The sequence below is a fragment of the Tamandua tetradactyla genome, chromosome 6, assembly GCF_023851605.1.
Source record: "Tamandua tetradactyla isolate mTamTet1 chromosome 6, mTamTet1.pri, whole genome shotgun sequence".
NCBI classification, from domain to species: Eukaryota; Metazoa; Chordata; class Mammalia; order Pilosa; family Myrmecophagidae; genus Tamandua; species Tamandua tetradactyla.
Window position 1 is genome coordinate 134625786 of NC_135332.1, and position 23682 is coordinate 134649467.

The 23682-nt window shown below is 35.6% G+C and overlaps 1 protein-coding gene across 3 annotated transcripts in view; it reads left to right on the forward strand.

The window, feature by feature from the left end:
• Positions 1–23682, forward strand: part of LRRC69 (leucine rich repeat containing 69) — a 154332-nt gene that overhangs the window by 35840 nt on the left and 94810 nt on the right. For all 3 annotated transcript variants that reach the window (XM_077167180.1, XM_077167179.1, XM_077167181.1), the window contains exons 2-5: positions 3636–3762; positions 9693–9765; positions 20490–20685; positions 22058–22129. In XM_077167180.1, coding sequence (XP_077023295.1) covers positions 3636–3762; positions 9693–9765; positions 20490–20685; positions 22058–22129 — 468 coding nt within the window. The remainder of the gene's footprint in view (positions 1–3635; positions 3763–9692; positions 9766–20489; positions 20686–22057; positions 22130–23682) is intronic.

The following is a 23682-nucleotide window of genomic DNA, read 5'->3' on the forward strand; positions in this document are numbered from 1 at the left end:
AACTTGTTGAAGAGTCCTCTGAAAATTATTTCTTTTTTCTTTCTTTGCTTTTTATATATGTTATATTAAAAAAATATGCTGTATTTTTAAAAAGTTAAAAAAATAAATCTTTAACATGATAAAATGGAATTCTTGATTTTGTGTCCCTTCTCCAAACCCACCTTTGCCACAGTCTTCCCCATGTCTGGTACTCAAGCTCTAAAGATAGGTGTTATCATTGATTCTTCTCTTTCTCTTACATCTCACAGCCTTCTGCTGCTATAGCCAAAGCCTATCCCAAACCCACTTACCTCTCTACACATCTACCTCCATCATCCTTGTCCAAACCACCATTATCACTCACCTAGACCTCTGAAGTAAACCTCTGTGTTATTTCTGTTTTTCACCACTCACTCTTCCTACAGAAAGTATCATCTACATAGCAGCCAGAGTGATCCTGTTAAAACATAAATAAAATAATATTATCATCTGCTCAAAATCTTATAGTCATTTCCCGCTGCACTTCAAATCCCAACCTCTTACCCTTGTTTATAAAAACTATACATAACCTGACCTAAGTGTACCTCTCCGACCTCATTTTTGCTGGGTTTTCTACTACTCTCTGTGCTCAACCATGTCAGCCAATATCTTGGCTCCTCAGCCACATAAAAAATGCTCCTGCTTTGGGGTCTATGCATTGGCCATTTCTCCTTCTTTACGATCACTCAGATCTCAGCTTAAATATCACCTTCTCAGACAGGCTAACCCAATCAACCAGTCACTCTCTATCACCTCACTCAAGGATCTACAAAGCACTTAACTCTGTTATTTCTCTTATTAATTTATTTACTCACTCTTTCATTCATTTGATTGTTGGTCTCTCACCACTGCAGTATGTTTTTTGAGGGCAAAGACCTTAAATGTCTTATTCACCTCTGCATATCCAGCTCCTAGAATGGGTGCCAGTTCATAGTATGAATACAATGCATATTTTTTGAAGGAGTGAATAAAATAATATTGACCCACTTACTCCCTTACAGATGGTTAGATGTTCACCCAGATTATGGGCAGTTTAGACTACATTTTTGCATGATTTGATTATGGATATACTTTGAAGTATCAAAAAATTACAATCAGTTCGTTTTATCTTGTGATTTCCCTTTGATATAATATGAAATCAAATCACTGTGCCATTTTCATATATTTGGGCCATACCCTTAGATTCTGTAAGACACCGTGATAAAAATATATCTGATTTATAAATGATACCCAATGGTACAACATGCAAAATGAACACTATGCAATCTGGGCCCTCAGAGATACATGAAGAGCCTTAGAGATGTGAGAAGTTCTAAGTTCTGTCTCTTGTGTCAATTCCCATTAAAAATACATGTTGCCATCTCTTTGTTGGGAGATGGGTCTCTCACCCTTCTGTATGTTTTGTAAGCAGAGGTTCTGACTGCCTTCTTTCTGGACTCTATTTTAAAAAAATATTTAAGTATCAAAAAACTATGCATGTTAGAAACAGTATCACCCTCTAGATCAAAGGACAAGTATGCTTATTGCCCATTATATTCATGTTCCCTAAACTCATGGTTCCTCATACAAACCACTGCATATGCAGGTTTCATCTGGCCCTTTAAGCATAGCAAGCACAAAAACAGTGACTTCCTAGGCACTGCTATTTATGTAAGTTGTGAGCTGTCTTTTATCTCTTTCCCAGGAGTCTCAGGTTTTCTAGCAGTATCCGTGAAACTGTGGCAGGTTAACTTGTTTGCGTGCAAGTAGAGTAAAATCTCAGACCTTTCACAGTTTCTGACATTCTTGTATTTCTTACCAGTATCCCCTGAGATTTTTCTGAGCTTTCAACACTGGTTGACTGCTATGCACTTTCCACTAAATCTAGGCAAAAGAATGAAATCAACCTTCTTTTTGGAAAAGCAACTTCAAATAGTCACTATGGTGGACAAATAATGCCCCCACCGAAGATGTCTACATCCTGATCCTTGAAATTTACAAATATATTAGGTTACATGGCATAGGGGAATCCAGGTCACAGAGAAATTAAGTTTGCTAGTCAGCTGACTTTGAGATGAGGAGATTATTCTGCGTTATTCGGATAGGCCCAGTGTAGTCAAAGTTGGTTCTATGTGGAAGAGTAAGTGTCAGACTAATAAAATATGGGAAAGACTTGACAAGCCATTACTGACTTTGAAGATGGGGCAATAAAGCAAGGAATGTGGGCAATATCTAGAAGCTGCAAAAGTCAAGAAAACAGATTGTCCCCTGGAGCCACCAGAAGTGCACATAACTTTTCCAAATCTTGATTTTAGTTCAGTGCAATCCATTTCAGACTTCTGATCTTTTGAACTGTAAGATAATAAATCTGTTGAGATAATTAAGTTTGTGACAATTTGTTACAATGGAAATAGGAAACCAATACAATCACGGACTTTGAATTGTCTTTTCATTAGAATGGTTACATGAATGTATTTTAATTTCACCTTTTCAATAGAATACAACCTCCAAGATGGTAGATGTATTGTTCTTTGTTTATAGGATAATGGTAACTCTCCAGGCAAGAACATGCACAGGAGCAAAACTGTTACCATGAATTCTACGAATAAGGAACTTCACTGTAAATAAACAAGTACACATTGTTTATATTAATTTAAATTATTGACATACATACATACCAAATACATATTTTTCAGGTCAGGATAGTATTAAAATATAAGCACTAAATATATATATATATATATATATATATATATATATATATATATATATATATATATATATAAGCACTAAGCTGTCTAAATTTCTATCCTACTTATTTTTCTGTCTTATATCAACTTATCCCTTTTCTTTTACCCCATAATATTAAAATTCTGCAGTATGAAATCAAGAAAACCTTTCCAATGCCTCTTATGCACTGTTCTTCCTACATCTGATCAACCCATCCTTAGTAGGACAAGTACATATAGGGAGTACCTTTTCTACTCACAGTATTTAAGTAGTCTCCATTGTGCATGACCACTCAGAGAGGTGTATCACAGTTAGAGGTCCCAGGCAGTATCTGAGGAATTAAGAAGTCTTTTTGGTCTAAACGGGATAGCACATGAGGAAGTGATATGACACAGGCACCTCAAATATTTGGGTCTATTTCTGATTTCAGGAAATAGCCCTTTTGCTGAGTTTCTAATGGTGTTGATTCTATGGATCACAAGGTTAGGACACTGTTGGATTGCCTAAGTGAGTTATGAATGTATCATTAATTGTGTTTTTAAATACCCTTGGAATGGTTTATAATACAATTTTTTTTGGGGGGGGGTACATGGTCCAGAAATCAAACCCCGGTCTCCCACATGGAGGGTGAACATTCTACCACTGAGCCACCTGTGCACCCTGGTAATACAATTTTAATTAATTAAATGCTTCAATTAAAAAATTAAACTTTGCTTTAACATATAGTGAGCATGAAGCTCAAAAGGACATTACTCATAAAGATAAATTTAGGTGTATGTGAAATAGTTGTTAGGATTATGTTAAAGTTTGTTGAGGCTACATAGATCTGAGAAAAGTCACTTAATTATTTCTTTTCTCATTTGATGGTGGCCATTGTCTAAGTCCATTAAACCTCTATATGTTTGCAGTTGACAGCACTAAATCTGGGAAACAATTGTTTAGAAGAAGTTCCAGAAGAACTGAAATACCTTAAGTCCCTGAAGAAGCTCCATTTATTTGGGAATAGGATTCGGAGATTTGCACCTGCAGCATGTGGTAAGTTAGTAAAAGCAAAGTAAAAAGAGTATGAAATTTAATCCCTCATATTTAATAATATGGGACTCAAGGGGGAAAAAAAGAACTTTGTATGTTTTCATCTTTGTTGTTGAAGATTTTTATACACTACTCTTGAAATTAAGGAATTTGGGGAGTGACACCTTTTTTTCAACTATTGGTGTATGAAAGCAAGTAAACTTTAATGTTAGTGAAATTTCCCCTTTCCAGAATCAGTATACATTCAGACCCTTGAATCTGCAGGCCTGTTCCCTGAGCCAGAGAGGTAATTAGTTGAAAATCAAATCAAACTCTCACAGCTTTCATTGTTCTTTTCACTTTTATTCTGTCTCAAACACTGTCATAATCTTTGTTCTAGATACTAAGTCTAAATCAATTTAGGGAGAATTTTAAATAAAGTAAATGAGACCCAGTGCACATTTTTTTTTCTTTCCATTTCTTTTAAACAAATAGCTTTTCTAATCAAAATAACATTTCTTCTATTTTAATATAGGTAGTGTGGTCTTAAGGGCAGAGCTCATAACAAAGACATCCATCTTTTTTTAACTCATACAAGGCACTTTATGTTTTGGTTCCTAATAGTAAATATAGAATACATATAATGTAGAAATTAAATTATAAATATACAATTTTAAAATATATTTTATAATTATATATATATAATTTTATATATTATATAATGCTTTTGAGGCATGGGTGCTATTTATGATCACTGTCATCTTCTAGCAGCATTTATATTAAGGGCCTGATTATATGTGGTACTACAATAAGGCAAGTAGTTGGCAAATAGCATAGGTAGACTCTAGTACAATTTCTCTCAAGGTACTTTAAAATCTCTCTTAAAATAATAACTGTGGGGTTCACGGGTGGCTCAGTGGTAGAATGCTTGCCTTTCATGTGGGAGACCCGGGTTCGATTCCTGGACCAAAAATAAATAAGTAAATAAGTAAGTAAATAAATACATAAAAATAATAATAGTAACTGTGAAAAACAGTATGTAATGCTTATGCATATTTATATATACAAAGTCATAGATTCAAGGTCCAATTAAAAAGTTAATTTCAGAAGAAAATGGTTTATACATAAGAAAAAATTAAGGACATGCAAACAAATAAGCAATAATATTTTATGAACTATACTAAGGGAGCAAATATTGTAGCTTAAATGAAATGGAACAATTCCTTAAAAGATACAATATTGAAATTCACACATAGAGAAATGAATAATCTAGATAGACCTTTATCTATTAAAGGAATTGAATCAATAATTAATTTTGATTCAAAACAAAGCATTAGGCCAAGGGGTTTTAACTGCTGCATTCTTCTAAACATTTAAAGAAGAAATGATGCAAATTCTCTACAATATCTTCTAGAGATTATAAGCAGAGGGAACATTATCTGACTCATTCTATGAGACAAATATTAACCTAATACTAAAACCAAAAAAATACTTTACTAGGAGGAAAAACTAAAGGTCAATATCTCTCATGAACACAGTTGCAAAAAATCTTCAACAAAATATTAGCAAATTGAATCCAACCATGTATAAAAAGAATTGTACACCATGAGCAAGTGGGATTTATTCCAGGTATACAAGGTGGTTCAACATTTGAAAATCAGTTAATGTAATTCATCATAGCAAGCTGAAGAAGAGAAATTATATGATCCTTTCAATAGATGAAGAAAAATCCAACACCCATTAATGATAAAAACTTTTAGCTAACTATGAATAAAAGGGAATTTCTTCTGCTTGATAAAGAACATTCATTTTAAAAAGACCATATAACTGTCATGGTATTTAATGGTGAGACACTAGATATGTTCCCTCTAAGATTAGGAGCAAGATAAGGATGTTCCCGCTTACCACTCCTATTCAGTTTCATACTGGAAGTCCTAGCTAATGTGATAAAACAAGAAAAGGAAATAAACAGTTTATAGACTGGAAATGAAGAAATAAAATTGTCTTTGTTTGCAGATGATCTGATGGTCAACGTGTAAAATCCCTGTTTTAGTTTCCTAGACTGCTTAAAGCAAATGCCATGAAACGGGTCATGTTTAAACAATGGGAATTTATTAGCTTACAGTATTGAGGCTGTGACAATGTCAAAATCAAGGCATCATCAAAGCAATGCTTTCTTCCTGAAGACCAACTGCTGGCAATCCTTGGCTCCTCTGTCACATGGCAAGGCACATGACAGCATCTGCTAGTCTCTCCCTTTCTCTTCCAGGATTTATTGATTTCAGGTTCTGTCTTCCATGGCTTTCTCTCTGTATTAATTCTGTTTATAAAGAATTCCAATAAGAGGATTGAGACCCATACTGAATGAGGGGGTCACACCTTAACTGAAGTATCCTCATCACAAGATCTTACTTTCAATGGGTTTACACCCACAGAAATGGGTTAAATTTAAGAACATATTTTTCTGGGGTGCATATAGTTTCAAAGCACCACAATCCCAAAGAATCAATTAAAAAAAAAGGCAAGAAAGAAAGAAAAGAAAACCCACCTCATACTAATAAGCAAATATAGCAAGATTGCAGGATACAAGGTTAATGTACAAAAGTCAATTGCTTTCCTGTCTACCAGCAAAGAACAATTGGAATTTGAAATTAAAAACACAATACTATTTATATGAGTAGCTAAAGAAGAACGTATTTGGGTTTAAATATAAGAAAAAATATATAAGATCTATGCAAGGAAAACTACAAAACTCTAACATCAGAAATAAAAGAAGACCTAAAGAAATGGAGAAAATACTACATGCTCATGGATAGGAAGACTCAATATTATTAAGATGTCAGTTCTTCCCAATTTGATTTATAGGTTGAATTCAATCCCACTCAAAACTACAAGCTAATTTGTGGATATTGATGAACTGATACAGTTTATAGAAAAGGCAAAAGACCCAGAAGAGCCAACACAATACTGAAGAAGAACAAAATTGGAGGACTGACACTACATAAGTTCAAGACTTACTATAAAACCACAGTGATCAAGATAGTCAGTGTGCATTAGCAGATAAAAATAAACAAATAGATCAATAGTATAGAGAATAGAAAGCTCATAAATAGATCCAGAAAAATATTTTCAACTCATCTTTGAAAAAGGAACAAAGGCAGTTCAATGAAGGAAGGATAATCTTTTCAACAAATCATCCTGGAACAAATAGATATTCACACAAAAAAAGACTTTATGTAGTCTTCCACCTTTTACAAAAATTACTGAAAATGGATCATATACCTAAATGAACATAAAACTATACAACTTATAGAAGATAGTGTAGAAAAAAATCAAGGTGATCTTGGGCTTGGGAATAAATATTTAGATTCAATGCCAAAATCCATATATGAAAAAAAATTGGATTATTTGGATTTCATTAAAATGGGAAATTTTTGCTCTGTGAAAGACTTTTGAGAGAATGAAAAGACAAGCCATTGGCTGGGAGAAAGTATTTGCAAAACACATATCTGATAAAGGACTTGTATCCAAAACATATGAAGAACTCTTAAAACTCAACAGTAAGAAAATAAACAACCTAACAAAAAATGGGCAAAAGATCTGAATAGATATCTCATCAAAGATATACAGATGGCAATTGAACATTTAAAAATATGTTTGATATCATATGTCATTAGGGATTTGCCAATTAAAATAAAAATGAGGTGCCACTATACACTTATTGGAATGGCTTAAATCCAAAACACTTAGAGTATTAATGCTGGTGAAGATATGGAGCATGAGTCACACTTCTTCACTGCTGGTGGGAATGTAAAATCGTTCATCCACTTTGGAAGAATGTCTGTGGTTTCTTACAATACTATTGTGCTCCTAGGTATTTATCCAAATGAGTTGAAAACATATGTCCACACAAAAACCTGAGCACAAATGTTTATAGCAGCATTGTTCATAATGGACAAAAATTGAAAGCAACCAAGGTATGGATAAATAACTGTATTTATGTATGCGATAAATGAATGGATAAAAAAAACTGTAGTATATCTATACAGTGGAGTATTATTCAGAAATGAAAAACAAACAAATAAAGGAGTATTATTCAGCTACGAAAAGACTTGGAGGAAACGTATGTGCATTTTCCTAAGTGAAAGAGGTCATAGCAAAAAAAAGGTACATAGAGTATGATCCCAACTCTCTGACATTCTGGAAAAGACAAAACTATATAGAGATGGAAAAACAATCACTGGTTGCTGGGGGTTCAAGGGGAAGGGGGAAGGGATGAGTAAGTGGAGCACAGGGTCTTTTTGGCAGTGAAACTGCTCTGTATGATGCTACAATGGTGGATGCATGATGTTATGTGGTTGTCATAGAACTGTACCACACAAGAGTGAACCTTAATGTAAATGATGAACTTTAGTTATTAATAAATATCAGTATTGGTACATCAATTGCAATAAAATGCAAGATGTTAATAACAGGAGAAACTGTGTGTGGTTAGGGGACACTGGAGGTATATGGGAATTCTCTACCTTCTTTATAATTTTTCTGTACAGAAACCTAAGACTGCTTTAAAAACTAAAATCCATTAAAAAAAAGACAATAATATTTTATGACCTATAGTGTAGGGACAAACTTAATTACAACCTGATGTTTGTAAACAATGTTAAGCATCCTAACTTATGCTAATTTAAGTTTCTATAAGGAATTTTTTTGGTGTGTGTTGTCCTTAAATTTGAAATAACAAGTTTAAAAAAATACATATATATATCAATAAATATATATATATATATATATATATATATATATATATATCATCTGTGTATAGTGCCCCTGAATGCCTTTAAATTTCTTGTAATTGTTGAATTTGGAGTGTCAGTCATAGAAAAGCCTAGGTGATTGACATAAATTATGCCCTATATTCCTGATTATCCGAGGGCAGGAGAGTAGTTAATTAGGTGTCAGGGAGTTGGGCACAGTAACCATCTTCTGGCCAGACAGCCTCATTGTGCTCATGACCCCACCTCCCTGACCAGAGAGGATTGGAGCAAGGCTAGGCATGTGGCCCAAGGTCAGGCAGTCAGATTCTCTTTCTTGGAGATGGTGATAAGAGTCACAGTTTCCTTGACTTGCACTACTCCCATTACTGAGACAGACGTGCCGACTGATTTGTGCTGAATAGTGCTCACAGATAGGTTAGTTCTGTTTTGTCTGCCGTTTGCAATAATTGAATTAAATGCCAAAATGTGCAAATCAGGATGGCTCACATTAAAGTCTGGATCTGTGACTCTGTTGTTGTTGTTTCTTTTAAAAAAACAAAGATTAGGCAACACTGGATCACATTCCAATATGAGGACAAGTGAGAGGAGCTGGCTGGCTGGCAGCTGCCCTGCTAGCCAAGACATGTGCTCTCCAGTTCAAAGTGATTCCTCCCAGGCCCACAGCAGTGTTTTGAGTTATCTACTTGAATTCTGTAGGTGTTTGGGTTTGAGAACCCTGTCTTCCTCTCTGTGAACATTTACACTCAGGAGTTGTGGGATGCCAAGAATACATTGAAAAATAGAGAAAATCTGTTCAAAAGAGAAAGAATGAGAGAGGAGAAAGGGGAGAGAGAGAGAAATCATGAATATGAATATGAAGCTAAGAGAAGCCGTGATGAACCACTAAACTATATGTTCTGCAGAGATGCCCAGAGATTACATTCCTGGGTCTGGGTCCTTGTAGTTTCCTTTGTGGTGAGCCTGGCTGTACCCTCAGCCATTAGGAACAATGACTTAGGTCTGTCGTTTTTTGATAAATTCCCTAGCTTTGCTTAAGCTGGTTTAAGAGGGTATCTGTTACCAACAACGAAAGAGCTTTGGCCAAGTCAAGAATGAAGAGGAAAATGAAGGTGTATAGGTAAGTAACTAAAAATTATTTTCTAACAGATGGATAAAGTGACTAAAATTATTTCCTAACAGATGGCTTAGAAAATTTGATCCTGTTGAATCTGAACAACAATCTGCTTATGTGCCTTCCTCCAGAAGTCAGCAGGTAATTTTGTCTGTAGTGAGACTTGGATAAACATGCCACACCCTGTCTTGTTCTCTGTCCTCATCCAGGTCATTTGAAGGTGTTATGCCTCCAATGGAGTAATTGCGGAGCGTATGCAAGCAAAGAGGGATCTGAACGACTGGGCATGCCACTCGTTTTAAGCAAATGATTCCTAAAACACTTCAGAGAAATGAGAACAGCATGACTTTGTGGTCTAAGAGTAAAAGTGGGAGGTTGAAACATCAAATTCTAAAGCAGACTGTTTATTGATTGCCAACTCTGGGGTTCTTGGAGGTTGCTCAGTTATGGAATTGGGGACTTTAAGTTCTATTTCACATGAGTATTGTAAGCCGTTTTGGGCTTGATGGAAAGGTAAAATATAAGCAAAGGACTTAAAAGCAAGACGTCATTTTCATTTTTTAAAAACCCACATATTATTATTATTATTAACAATAACAAAAAAAGGCTGTTTTCTCCTCTCCTGCACATCTGCGCAGCCAGGCTGCCATGACAGGGCCTTCCTGGAGCCAGCTGAAGGCTCTGTCCTTCTGCGGGTAAAACACCCTCTTGGGCTTTTGCTCTGACAGATGGAGAGAGAACTCTGCTGGGGTTTACTTTACAGGCTCTCTTTATTGCCTCGTGAGCAGATCTAGCTGTATTACAAAGTAAGAGCATACAGCGTTTTCAGGAAGATACAAAACAGTGAGCAGTCCTCAATTCAAGCTTTCTGCAACACCTAAAATCGATTCCAATTCACTTGTCAATACTTGTAGCCAACTTATTATGCTTCTCAAATGGATTTTACCAGGGAGAGTAATGTTTTAAGTCAGAGGAACTAGAAGAAAATATGAATCAAACTAATTTATGTAGAAGAAGAATATTTGTAACAAAGACAATGCCAATAGTTGTCTGCTTGCTCTTTTATTTATTCAGCATGCTTATCAATTGATTCATGTATTGATGATGTTGCAGTGAAAAGGCTTACCTTGGAAGATCTGAGGAACTAGGTTCAGGTCATATCTTTCAGCAACTAGCCTTGTGGTCTTGGGCTAATAATTTAACTGGCCTGAACTTCATTTTACTTTCCTCGTCTCTAAAGGAAGAATTTAGAATAGATAAACTTCAGTCTCCTTGCAGCTATGACATGATTACGATTTCACAGTTTATAAGGTTCACTCTTTAATTTACAAAGTTCCATATACAGGGAATCATATAATCTAACATGATATGTTAGAAAATGAATGAAAGCTTTCACTGAAAAAAGTAGAATTTGAAAAATGTATAATTCCATGCTCTTCTATATGAGTTCTAGTTTGTTTGTATTGCAACTAGGCCCTAGATAAAAGCTGAGTTGGTCTCTTCCTAAACTAGGATTCCATTTTCTGACCTGGGAAACTTTCTTGACCTCCCTATACTTTACTGCCTTCATCTGCAAAATGAATTAAATACTACTGCCTATTTTATAAGGTTATTTTGAGGGGTAAACAAGCTAATCCGTATTAGGTTTTTGAAGTTCAGCCTGGAACATAGTAAGTGGGGTAGATGTTACGTTTTATTGCTGGTTATTTTTATTCTAGTTACTTTCTTCCCCCCTAGTTCATTCCCTTTCAGAGATAACTTCTTGGTGAATTTGGGGGAAAGACATTAAGATGCCTGGCTCAGCATCCTTCCCTTGCCATGCCGGGAAGTGGGCAGCCACCTCGGCAGGAAAGACTATGGCTGGGGTGGGGTGGGGGATATGTTTAATGCAGAGGAAGGGGATTAGCAGCGAGCCCGAGTGCGACCCCTCCACTCTATCTGTATCATTACATATTTCCCTTAAACATTGGGTTGCCTTTCTTCAACCCTGAATACTCTCTGCAAATGACTTTGCTCCCTATTTTGCTGAGAAATTGGAGTTCCCTTTCCTTCTTGTCAGCCTCATAATCTCCACTGATCTACTTCCCTTTTCCCTCTTGCTCCCTCATTTTCTCTCCTTACCTTCATAGCCAGACTTTTTCTAAAGAACATTTTGTCTATTGTTTTTGCTTCCTCCTTACCCCCTTATAAATTCTCCCTTTTTTTTTCATTGTATTGAACATCCTCTTTAAAGATCATTAGTAACCAAATCTAGTGACTGTTCCTCTGTGCTTAATAAAAATTACCTTAAAATAACTGCACAATTATATGAGATTTGATAAGTATATCCAGCTCAATAAGATATAAAACATTTCGTTCAACATGGAAATTTCCCCATATACTTTTAGAGCAAATTTCTACTCCCATAGACAAATTATTCTGATTCTATCTGTAAATTATTTTGCCTGTTCTAGAACTAGATGAATGGAATCATATAGTACTTATTCTTTTGTAGTTCTTTTGCTCAGCATAATATTTTTGAAATTCAACTTATTATTGATTTATTTGCAATTCATTCTTTTATGTTTATTCTGAGTAGCATTTCATTGCATGAATATACTAAATACTATTTGTCCTTTCTCCTGTTATGGGCATTTGGGTTACTCCCAGTTAAAGTTTCCTTGCTAACCTGGTTCTTCTACTGCTGTTTAAAACTTCTGTAAATGATGATCACGCATCTATGTGATGATGTTAAGAATTACTGATTGCATATGTAGAATGGTATGATTTCTAAATGTTGGGTTAATTTCTTTTTTCCCGTTAATTAATTAAAAAAAAAAAACTTCTGTAGGTGCCTGTTTTTTATGTCAAATGTTCATATTTCTCAAGAATAATTTCACTGACTTCATCTTTTTCCCTCTTCTTTTGTTCTTCCTTGTCAGTCACGTCTATTTACATGAATTCCACTAATTTGTCTCCAGTCTTCCCCAAATCCATTACCAGCATTGATCACTCCCTAGCTTTCAATTCCCTGTTTCCAACTGCTTAAACATATGCCTCCTTATTCTGTTATCATTTTGATTTGAACACACTCAACTTTGGGTTCATTATATATCTTCACTCTTAGCTTCGCAAACAGACACATCTGCATTGGAACCTTTTTTTTTTTTAATTTATTAATTTAAAAAATTTAACAAACGAACTAAAACATTAATATGTGATCATTCTGTTCTACATATATAATCAGTAATTCACAGTATCATCACTTAGTTGCATATTCATCATTTCTTAGAACATTTGCGTCAATTCAGAAAAAGAAATAAAAAGACAACAGAAAAAGAAATAAAACAGAAACAGAAAAAAAAATTATACATACCATACCCCTTACCCCTCGCCTTCATTGATCACTAGCATTTCAAACTAAATTAATTTAAACATTTGTTCCCTCTATTATTTATTTTTATTCCATATGTTCTACTTATCTGTTGACAAGGTAGATAAAAGGAGCATCAGACACAAGGTTTTCACAATCACACAGTCACATTGTGAAAGCTATTTCATTATCAATCATTATCAAGAACATGGCTACTTGATATGGAACACAGCTCTACATTTTCAGGCAGTTCCCTCCAGCCTCTCCATTACATCTTGAATAACAAGGTGACATCTACTCAATGCATAAGAATAACCTCCAGGATAACCTCTCGACTCTGTTTGGAATCTCTCAGCCATTGACACTTTGTCTCATTTCACTCTTCCCCCTTTTGGTTGAGAAGGTTTTCTCAATCCCTTGATGCTCAGTTTCAGCTCATTCTAGGGTTTTTCTCAATCCCTTGATGCTGAGTCTCAGTTCATTCTAGGATTTCTGTCCCACACTGCCAGGGAGGTCCATACCCCTAGGAGCCACATCCCACACAGACAGGGGTAGGGTGGTGAGCTTGCTTGTTGTCTTGGCTGGAGAGAGAGGCCACATCTGAGCAACAAAAGAGGCTCTCTTGGGGGTGACTCTTAGGCCTAAATTTTAAGTAGGCTTGACCTATCCTTTGTGGGGTTAAGTTTCATGTGAACAAACCCCAAGACTGGGGGCTCAGCCTATAGCTTTGGTTGTCCACACTGCTTGTGAGAATATCAAGAATTCAACTTGGGGAATTTGAATTTTTCCCCGTCCTCACCATTCCCTGAAGGGGACTTTGCAAATACTTTTCCACTCACTGATCGAATCACTCTGGAATTCATCAGGGCATCACTCTGGACAAACCAACAAAATCTCATGTTCTACCTGAGATTGCAAGTACTTATGGTGTTCAATCAAGCTATCTGCATAAGTTATATTAGGAAATGCACTAGTCAAAATATAAATTTTGTACCAAATAAACACCCTCTGCTTTAGTCTCACACATAAAGAGAGATTTTAAAATATTAATTACCATCTATTTTCAGCACCCTGAAGTAATGACATTCCTTTGTTCTTCCTCATGCAAAAACATCTTTTAAATTTGTACATTTAGTCACTATTACCATACACTCTAGGCATTCCTAGATTACACCTTCCCAATCTTTAATGTCTATCTTTCTTTCTGATTTCATCTATGCCTCAAGCCCTCCTTCCTCTATGATTCTTACACGCAGCCTCACCTAGTGTCCCAACATAATTGTATTATAGTTAGGTAGTATTGTGCTGTCCATTTCTGAGTTTTTTTATATTCAGTCCTGTTGCACAATCTGTATTCCTCCAGCTCCAATTACTCAATATTTTATCCTATATCCTTCTCCCGGTGGTCTCCATTACCAACAAAATATTCCAAGTTCATTCACCAATGTCAGCTCATATCAGTGAGACCATACAGCACTTGTCCTCCTGTTCCTGGCTAATCTTGCTCAACACAAAGTCCTCAAGGTCCATCCATGCTGCTACACACCTCACAACCTCATTCTGTCTTAAAGCTGCACAACATTCCATCATATGTATATACCACAGCTTGTTTAGCCACTTGTCCATTGATGGACATTTTGGATGTCTCCATCTCTCTGCAACTGCAAATAATGCTGCTATAAACATTGGTGTGCAAATGTCCTTTTGTGTCTTTGCCCTCATGTCCCTTGAGTAGACACCCAGCAATGGTATTGCCAGGCCATATGGCAATTCTATATTCAGCTTTCTGAGGAACCGCCAAACTGCCTTCCACAGCAGCTGCACCACTTGACATTCCCACCAACAGTGAATCAGCATGCCCCCTTTTCCACATCCTCTCCAGCACCCGTCATTTTCTGTTTTGTTGATAATGGCCATTCTGGTGGGTGCGAGATGACATCTTACTGTGGTTTTGATTCGCATTTCTCTAATGGCCAGGGAAGTTGAGCATCTCTTCACGTGCCCCTTGGCCACCTGCACCTCCTCCTCCAAGAAGTGTCTGCTCAAGTCCTTTTCCCATTTTGTAATTGGATTGGCCATCCCCCTTTTGTTGAGTTAAACAATCTCTCTATAAATTCTGGATATAAGGCCTTATCTGACATGCTGTTTCCAAATATTGTCTCCCATTGTGTAGGCTGTCTTCTTACCCTCTTGATGAAGTTTTTTGATGCACGAAAGTGTTTAATTTTGAGGAGTTCCCATTTCTTTCTTTCTTTCTTTCTTCAATGTCTTGCTTTGGGTGTTAGGTCTATAAAACTGCCTCCAAGTATAAGAGCTATAAGATATTTCCCTACATTTTCTTCTAACTGTTTCATAGTCTTAGACCCAATGTTTAGGTCTTTGATCCATTTTGAGTTAACCTTTGTATAGGGTGTGAGATATGGGTCCTCCTTCATTCTTTTGCATATGGATATACAGTTCTCTAGGCACCATTTATTGAAGAGACTATTCTGTCCCAGGTGAGTTGGCTTGACTGCCCCACCAAAGATCAATTGTCCACAGATGAGAGGGTCTACATGTGAACACTCTATTCGATTCCACTGGTCAATACATCCATCTTTATGCCAGTACCATGCTGCTTCAACCACCACAGCTTCACAATATGGCCCAAAGTCAGGCAGCACAAGACCTCCAACTCCATCCTTTTACCTCAGGACATTTTTAGCTATTCGGGGCACCCTGCCCTTCCAGATAAATTTGCTTATTGGTTTTTCTATTTCTGAAAAGCAAGTTGTTGGGATTTTGATTGGTATTGCATTGAATCTGTAAATCAATTTAGGCAGAACTGACATCCCAACTATATTTAGTCTTCCAATCCATGAACATGGTATGCCCTTCCATCTATTTAGGTCTTCTGTGATTTCTTTTGACAGTTTCTTGTAGTTTTCTTTGTATAGGTCTTTTGTCTCTTTAGTTAAATTTATTCCTAAATATTTTATTCTTTTGATAGCAATCAAATGGAATTTGTTTCTTGATTTCCCCCTAAGATTGTTCATTACTAGTATATAGAAACACTACAGATTTTTGAGTGTTGATCTTGTAACCTGCTACTTTGCTGTACTCGTTTATTAGCTCTAGTAGTTTTGCTGTGGATTTTTCAGGGTTTTCAACATATAGTATCATATCATCTGCAAACAGTGAGAGTTTTACTTCTTCCTTTCCAATTTTGATGCCTTGTATTTCTTTTTCTTGTCTAATTGCTCTGGCTAGAACTTCCAACATAATGTTGAATAACAGTGGTGATAGTGGACATCCTTGTCTTGTTCCTGATCTTAGGGGGAAAGTTTTCAGTTTTTCCCCATTGAGGATGATATTAGCTGTGGGTTTTTCATATATTCCCTTTATCATTTTAAGGAAATTCCCTTGTATTCCTATCCTTTGAAGTGTTTTCAACAGGAAAGGATGTTGAATTTTGTCAAATGCCTTTTCTGCATCAATCGAGATGATCATGTGGTTTTTCTGCTTTGATTTGTTGACATAGTGTATTACATTAATTGATTTTCTTCTGTTGAACCACCCTTGCATACCTGGGATGAATCCTACTTGGTCATGACGTATAATGCTTTTAATGTGTTGCTGGATTCGATTTGCTAGAATTTTGTTGAGGATTTTTGCATCTACATTCATTATAGACATTGGTCTGTAGTTTTCTTTTTTTGTAATATCTTTGTCTGGCTTTGGTATGAGGGTGATGTTGGCTTTGTAGAATGAATTAAGTAGCTTTCCCTCCACTTCAATTTTTTTGAAGAGTTTGAGGAGAGTTGGTACTAATTCTTTCTGGAATGTTTGGTAGAATTCACATGTGAAGCCTTCTGGTCCTGGACTTTTCTTTTTTGGGAGCTTCTTAATGACTGATTCAATTTCTTTACTTATGATTGGTTTGTTGAAGTTGTCTATTTCTTCTCAGGTCAAAGTTGGTTGTTCATGCCTTTCTAGGAAGTTGTCCATTTCATCTACATTGCTGTATTTATTAGCATAAAGTTGTTCATAGTATCCTGTCATTACTTCCTTTATTTCTGTGGGGCCAGTAGTTATGTCTCCTCTTCCATTTCTGGTCTTATTTATTTGCATCCTCTCTCTTCTTTTTGTCAATCTTGCTAAGGGTCCATCAATCTTATTGATTTTCTCATAGAACCAACTTCTGGTTTTATTGATTTTCTCAATTGTTTTCATGTTCTCAATTTTATTTATTTCTGCTCTAATCTTTGTTATTTCTTTCCTTTTGCTTGCTTTGGGGTTAGTTTGCTGTTCTTTCTCTAGTTCTTCCAAGTGGACAGTTAATTCCTCGATTTTTGTCCTTTCTTCATTTTTGATATAGGCATTTAGGGCAATAAATTTCCCTCTTAGTACTGCCTTTGCTGTGTCCCATAAGCTTTGATATGTTGTGTTTTCATTTTCATTTACCTCAAGATATTTACTGATTTCTCTTGTAATTTCTTCCTTGACCCACTGGTTGTTTAAGAGTATGTTGTTGAGCCTCCACATATTTGTGAATTTTCTGGCATTCTGCCTATTATTGATTTCCAACTTCATTCCCTTATGATCTGAGAAAGTGTTTTGTATGATTTCAATCTTTTTAAATTTACTGAGACTTGTTTTGTGACCCAGTGTATGGTCTATCCTCGAGAATGATCCATGAGCACTTGAGAAAAAAGTGTATTCTGCTGTTGTGGGGTGTAATGTTCTATAAATGTCTGTTAAGTCTAACTCATTTATTGTGTTATTCAAATTCTCTGTTTCTTCATTGATCCTCTGTCTAGATGTTCTGTCCATTGATGAGAGTGTGGAATTGAAGTCTCCAACTATTATGGTTGATGTGTCTATTTCTCTTTTCAGTGTTTGCCACATGTATTTTGGAGCATTCTGGTTCGGTGCATAAATATTTATGATTGTTATGTCTTCATGCTGAATTGCTCCTTTTATTAGTACATAGCATCCTTCTTTGTCTCTTTTAACTGTTTTACGTTTGAAGTCTAATTTGTTGGATATTAGTATAGCTACTCCTGCTCTTTTCTGATTGTTGTTTGTATGAAATAGCTTTTCCCAACCTTTCACTCCAAACCTATGTTTATCTTTGGGTCTAAGATGTGTTTCCTGTAGACAGCATATAGATGGGTCCTGTTTTTTAATCCATTCTGCCAGTCTATGTCTTTTGATTGGGTAGTTTAATCCATTTACATTTAGTGTTATTACTGTACGGGTGGTACTTTCTTCTACCATTTTGCCTTTTGGATTTTATATGTCATATCTAATTTTCCTTCTTTTTACCTTTACTCATAGTCTTCCTTACTACACTCTTCTCCACATCGCTCTCTTTTGTCTTTTTGTATCTGTCTCTAGTGCTCCCTTTAGTATTTCTTGCAGAGCTGGTCTCTTGGTAACAAATTCTGTCAGTGATTTTTTTTATCTGAAACTGTTTTAATTTCTCCCTCATTTTTGAAGGACAATTTTGCTGGATATAGAATTCTTGGTTAGCAGTTTTTCTCTTTTAGTAATTTAAATATATCATCCCACTGTCTTCTCGCCTCCGTGGTTTCTGCTGAGAAATCTGTGCATAGTCTTATTGGGGTTCCCTTGTATGTGGTGTATTGCTTTTCTCTTGCTGCTTTCAAGATTCTCACTTTCTTTTTGACTTCTGACATTCTGATTAGTAAGTGTCTTGGAGTATGTCTATTTGGATCTATTCTCTTTGGGATACACTGCACTTCTTGAATCTGTAATTTTAAGTGTTTATAAGAGTTGGGAAATTTTCAGTGATAATTTCCTCCATTAGTTTTTCTCCTCCTTTTCCCTTCTCTTCTCCTTCTGGGACACCCGCAACACGTATATTTGTGTTCTTCATATTGTCATTCAATTCCCTGAGTCCCTGCTCATATTTTTCCATTTTTTCCCTATAGTTTCTGTTTCTTGTTGGATTTTAGATATTCCATCCTCCAGTGCACAAATCCTATCTTCTGCCTCTCAAAATCTACCATTGTAGGTTTCCATTGGTTTTTTTTATCTCTTCTACCTTGCCTTTCATTCCCATAAGTTCTGTGATTTGGTTTTTCAGACTTTCCGTATCTTCTTTTTGTTCATTCCTTGCCTTATTTATATCCTCCCTCAATTCATTGATTTAGTTTTTGATGAGGTTTTCCATGTCTGTTCGTATATTCTGAATTAATTGTTTCAGCTCCTGTATCTCATTTGAATTGCTGGTTTGTTCCTTTGACTGGGCCATATCTTCAATTTTCCTAGTGTGATCTGTTATTTTTCGCTGGCATCTAGACATTTAATTACCTTAACTAGTTTATTCTGGAGATTGCTTTCACTTCTTTTACCTAGGGATTTCTTGCTGGATGAATTTGTTGTCTGTCTGTTCTTTGACATTCAGTTCAGCTTTTTCTGGACCTCTACCTTAGGTTTTGTTTAACAGAGGAGAATTTTTCAGTTCTTGTTTTCTTGTTTCTTTCCCTGCTTGTATGGTGCCTCCCCCCAACACACACACCCTTAGGAGGATCTATGTAGGTATTATAGACCCCAGTCAGATTTTCCCAGGTCAAACTGGCCTCCTATCAGGAGGAAAGTGTCCCCTGCATTGGTTTTCCCTGAGGGAAAATAACCATCTCTGGTTATTTAGTAGTTGTTCTGGAGGATGAATTAAAATGTGCACTTTGCTAAGCTCCCATCTTGGCCCTCTCCCGTGCTTTGGAATCTTGACCCTAAATAGATGGGTAATTTGGGTGTCATAAATTTACTGTCTCTGACCATTATTTTCCTCATCTGTAAAATAAGGGCAATAATTACAGCCTCAGTGTTGTGCTGATGATTAAACTTAAAGCACAGGTACACAGTGGGTGCTCAATTATGCCAATTCCCTTCTTCTTCTTAGCTAAAATTTCCTCAGGTTACTATTTCTTTCTGTTCCCAAGTTTTACAAGTTCAATGATCCAGACCAAATTCAAAATGTCAGTTTTTCCAGAAGTTTGTGATACAGCTCAGGAATTCCCTGGTAACAAACCTACAGTTATAGACTCAAAATTTTAAAATATTTTCCTCTCTGTGTTATGGCATTTTCCATCCCTAGTTTATGGTTCTATCTAATATTCCCTTCTAGATTGTGATATCCATAAGGGCAAACTTGTGGCTCATCTCCCTTTGTATCTAAGTGGTGATCACATTTATCTGCTATTGTGTGCATATTGCTATGTATATGTTCATAGAACGGAAATATAATTTTATTAGTTTAAATCTAAGTTTTTATTATAAAACATACTTTTAGAATAAACCATCTTATAAAAGATCTTAAAAAATAAGTTTCAGTGAAGACTTTCAATGGTCATATATTCAGAGTTGTGAATACTTGACTAAAGTAAGGATCAGATAAGTTACAAAAAAATGCATTGCTACATGCATGGCTTCTGATACGTGGTGTTTGTTCAATGGACTTTTTTTATTCTTGTGAGTTGTATTCATATGCTTTGTTTACTTTTAGATTAAAAAGCCTTGCATATTTGAGTATAAATTATAATCAGCTAATCAGTATTCCTAGAGAACTTTGTTTCCTTGAGAATCTTTCGGAACTTCACCTTAACTACAACCAGCTCGTGTGCCTACCTGAAGAGGTTAAGCTCTTGAAGAATCTCCAGAAGCTTCTTCTGATCAGGAACAACATTGAAGAATTGCCAGAGGTAAGCAACACATGGAACCAAAACTTCTTTTGTTGAAGAGGAACTCATCTGACAGTGATGGGGCAGGGGTTTACAGAGTAGATCTGGGCATCTGAGTACAAGCCTTTGAATACTCATTACGTGTTTCCCTCAGATTAGTTGTCGTCAGTTCCCAAATCCTTATGGGAGAGCACGATTATAAATTAACTCGGATTGTCAGATTTAGCAAATAAAAATACAGGATGCTCACTTAAAAAAATACAAAATGCTCACTTAAGTTTGAATTTGAGATAAATGATAAATATTTTGCTATTATAAGTATATTCCAAATATTATATGGGACATATAATGAAAAAAATTCATTATTTAACTGAAATTAAAATTTCAGGTCAGGGTACTGCGAGTTGGGGTTACGGTTAGGAGTGGATCCTAGTAATTCTAGCCCCACGAATTCCATCTCAGCATCTACTTTCAGAGGACCCAGTCTGTAACAACCTGTGATAGGACCAAGGAGGAAAACACAAATGGAATGACTAAAGAGACATATCATCTCCCTAGGGAGAAGTTTTGCCATCAAAACTAGAGTAACATTTTAGGAATAACTCTACAATGATTGGGAACATTTAGTAAATCATATTCTTAGTTTCACATTTTGAAAATGTTTCTAGTATTTCTAATTAAAGAAGAAAAAAGACCCACTCAGTCTTTGCTTGCTAGTAAAAATACCAGAAAGCAGACACACCATAAAAACCATGCAGTGACCATGATAATGCATAGTCACATTGGGCAGGTTGATCAAGACAGTGACAGATTCTATTCACTTTTTGAGGAAAAGGGTGTATTAGCACAGTGCTGAGTATGAGGTAGATGCATAATAAATGCTGCTGGAACTTTCAATAGAGACAACTTTACAGGATTACATATTTTCTGTACTTCAAAGGTTCTTTCCATTATAATAGCAGGTAATTCAGTGCTCACTATCTATTAGGCCCATTAGTAAGCACATTCCAATTAGTAACTAACTTAATCCATTTCACAACTCTATGAAGTAGGGGCTTCTGTTAGCATTTCCATTTTCCAAGTGGGGAAATTTAAGTACAAAAAGATTAAGAAATGTGCCCACTGTTACATAGCTAGTAAGTATGAGAGTTGGGATTTGAACTCAGAAGTGATAATCTCATAGCCACCATGTTATGCTGCCTTAGGGTGGTCATAGGAAATGGAAAGCATAAAGAATCTGACATCCAGGACATAGTGATCTCCTTGCAGAGGATGTACTGAAGAATTGATCTGTTAGAAAAGATGGTCACTCCCTCAAGTTTGAACTTAAAAGAAGTATTCATGATTCTTAATGATTGATTTTTTTTTAATTCACTCTTTTGTTTTCACACAGGGAATTTGTGATCTTATAAATTTAAGAGTCCTAGACATAGCTGGAAATGTTATTCAAATACTTCCACCAGGAGTAAGTAAAGTCAACTTTCTATTATAATTGGAAATTAATTTTGTATGCTAGTTGGAATAGAAAAATATGGCAACCAGTAAAAGCTGTAGTGATTGCAACCTTGAATTAGATTAATAACCAAAGTTTGCTTTGTTCTGAAATGTCAAAACCTATCTTCCCCTTCCTTCTTTTCTTTTCTGTTCCTGCTCCCCTTGTTTGAAGTGAACTCTCATTACTATCGTCAATGTTTTACTATATCAGTTATGAGTAAATGTTTTTGTTATTACACACTGATCTTCATTACCTCAAACTTTCTGAAAATATTACTTTCCAGAGCATAAATTTTTATCCCATGTAGCTAATTCAAAGATGATACTTCTTTTAGCTGTTTTTAAGCCATAAACATTGAAAGTGTACTTTTCCCCATTTAGAAATGAATTTTAACTTTGCTTTATTTCAAATAACTGAAAAGCAGGTGGTCTAGACAACTTCTGTTTTTTGGGAAAGAAATGGAAGTTTTTCATATTGTATTTTTAAATCTGAGTGAATATGCTTGCACATGCAAGGTAGTAATCAGAAGCCCATTTCAAAATGTGCTTTGAAAAGGTTCTTAATGCATGGCTGTTGAGCCACTAATTATTTTTTTCGGATTGCTCAACCCCAATGGTTTCAGGATTGTTGACCCACTAGAAAAAGATTTTACACTGAAGATGATCAAATATGAAGAATGATCATAATATCTGTGTTTTAAGGAAAAATAAGCTTTAGTAAGCTTTTTAAGAATATCAATAGTGTTATAAATGTTGACCTGGTAAACTCTCCAAGATTTTATTCACCCTGTAGGTCTTAGTTCAACTCTTTCTACCTTGTGCTTCCTTTTCTGACTTCTAAAGCAGCATTTGGGTGTTGCCTCTCCCATAGTACTATTGTGGAATATACCACATACTGGAGTCATTCTTTCCAAATCTGTCCTGCCATTAGACTGGAATCATCGAAAGAGAAAAAATACTCCTTTTCACCTCCATATCTGCAGTATCTTGAATTTCAGCTCAATAAATAGTTATCACATGAATAAATCTAAGTAATGTTCTTCAAGTACATTCAGTATCAACCCTAGTTGCACCATCAATTCACTGTTTCTTCTACAAGCTAATTCTGTACTTAAAATTTTGATGAAACAACATTACTTTGGGTCCCATCAATTGAGAGTAATTTTGACAGGATCTAAGTTGGTTTAACTTTTTGTAGTATGTAATTCATAAGTTTCTAGTAAACACACTGAAATAAGTTATTCTTTGAACTCAAATTAATAACCAGATTAATAACTTTCCACATTTGATAAATGGAGCAATCAATTGGGCAAATGATGAACATAGAGAATAAACAGATGACTCTTGGTCATGCTGTGATTATCAGCAATAGAGAGTAAGCGTCAAAATAAATTTGTTAAAATTTTAAACAAATAGGCCACGTTTTGTAAGAATCAGAATAGCATAAAAATGAAGAACATGGACTGAATTTTCTCAGGATTTTTGTAGAAGAATACATTAAATGGAGTTCTGCAGTAAGACAGT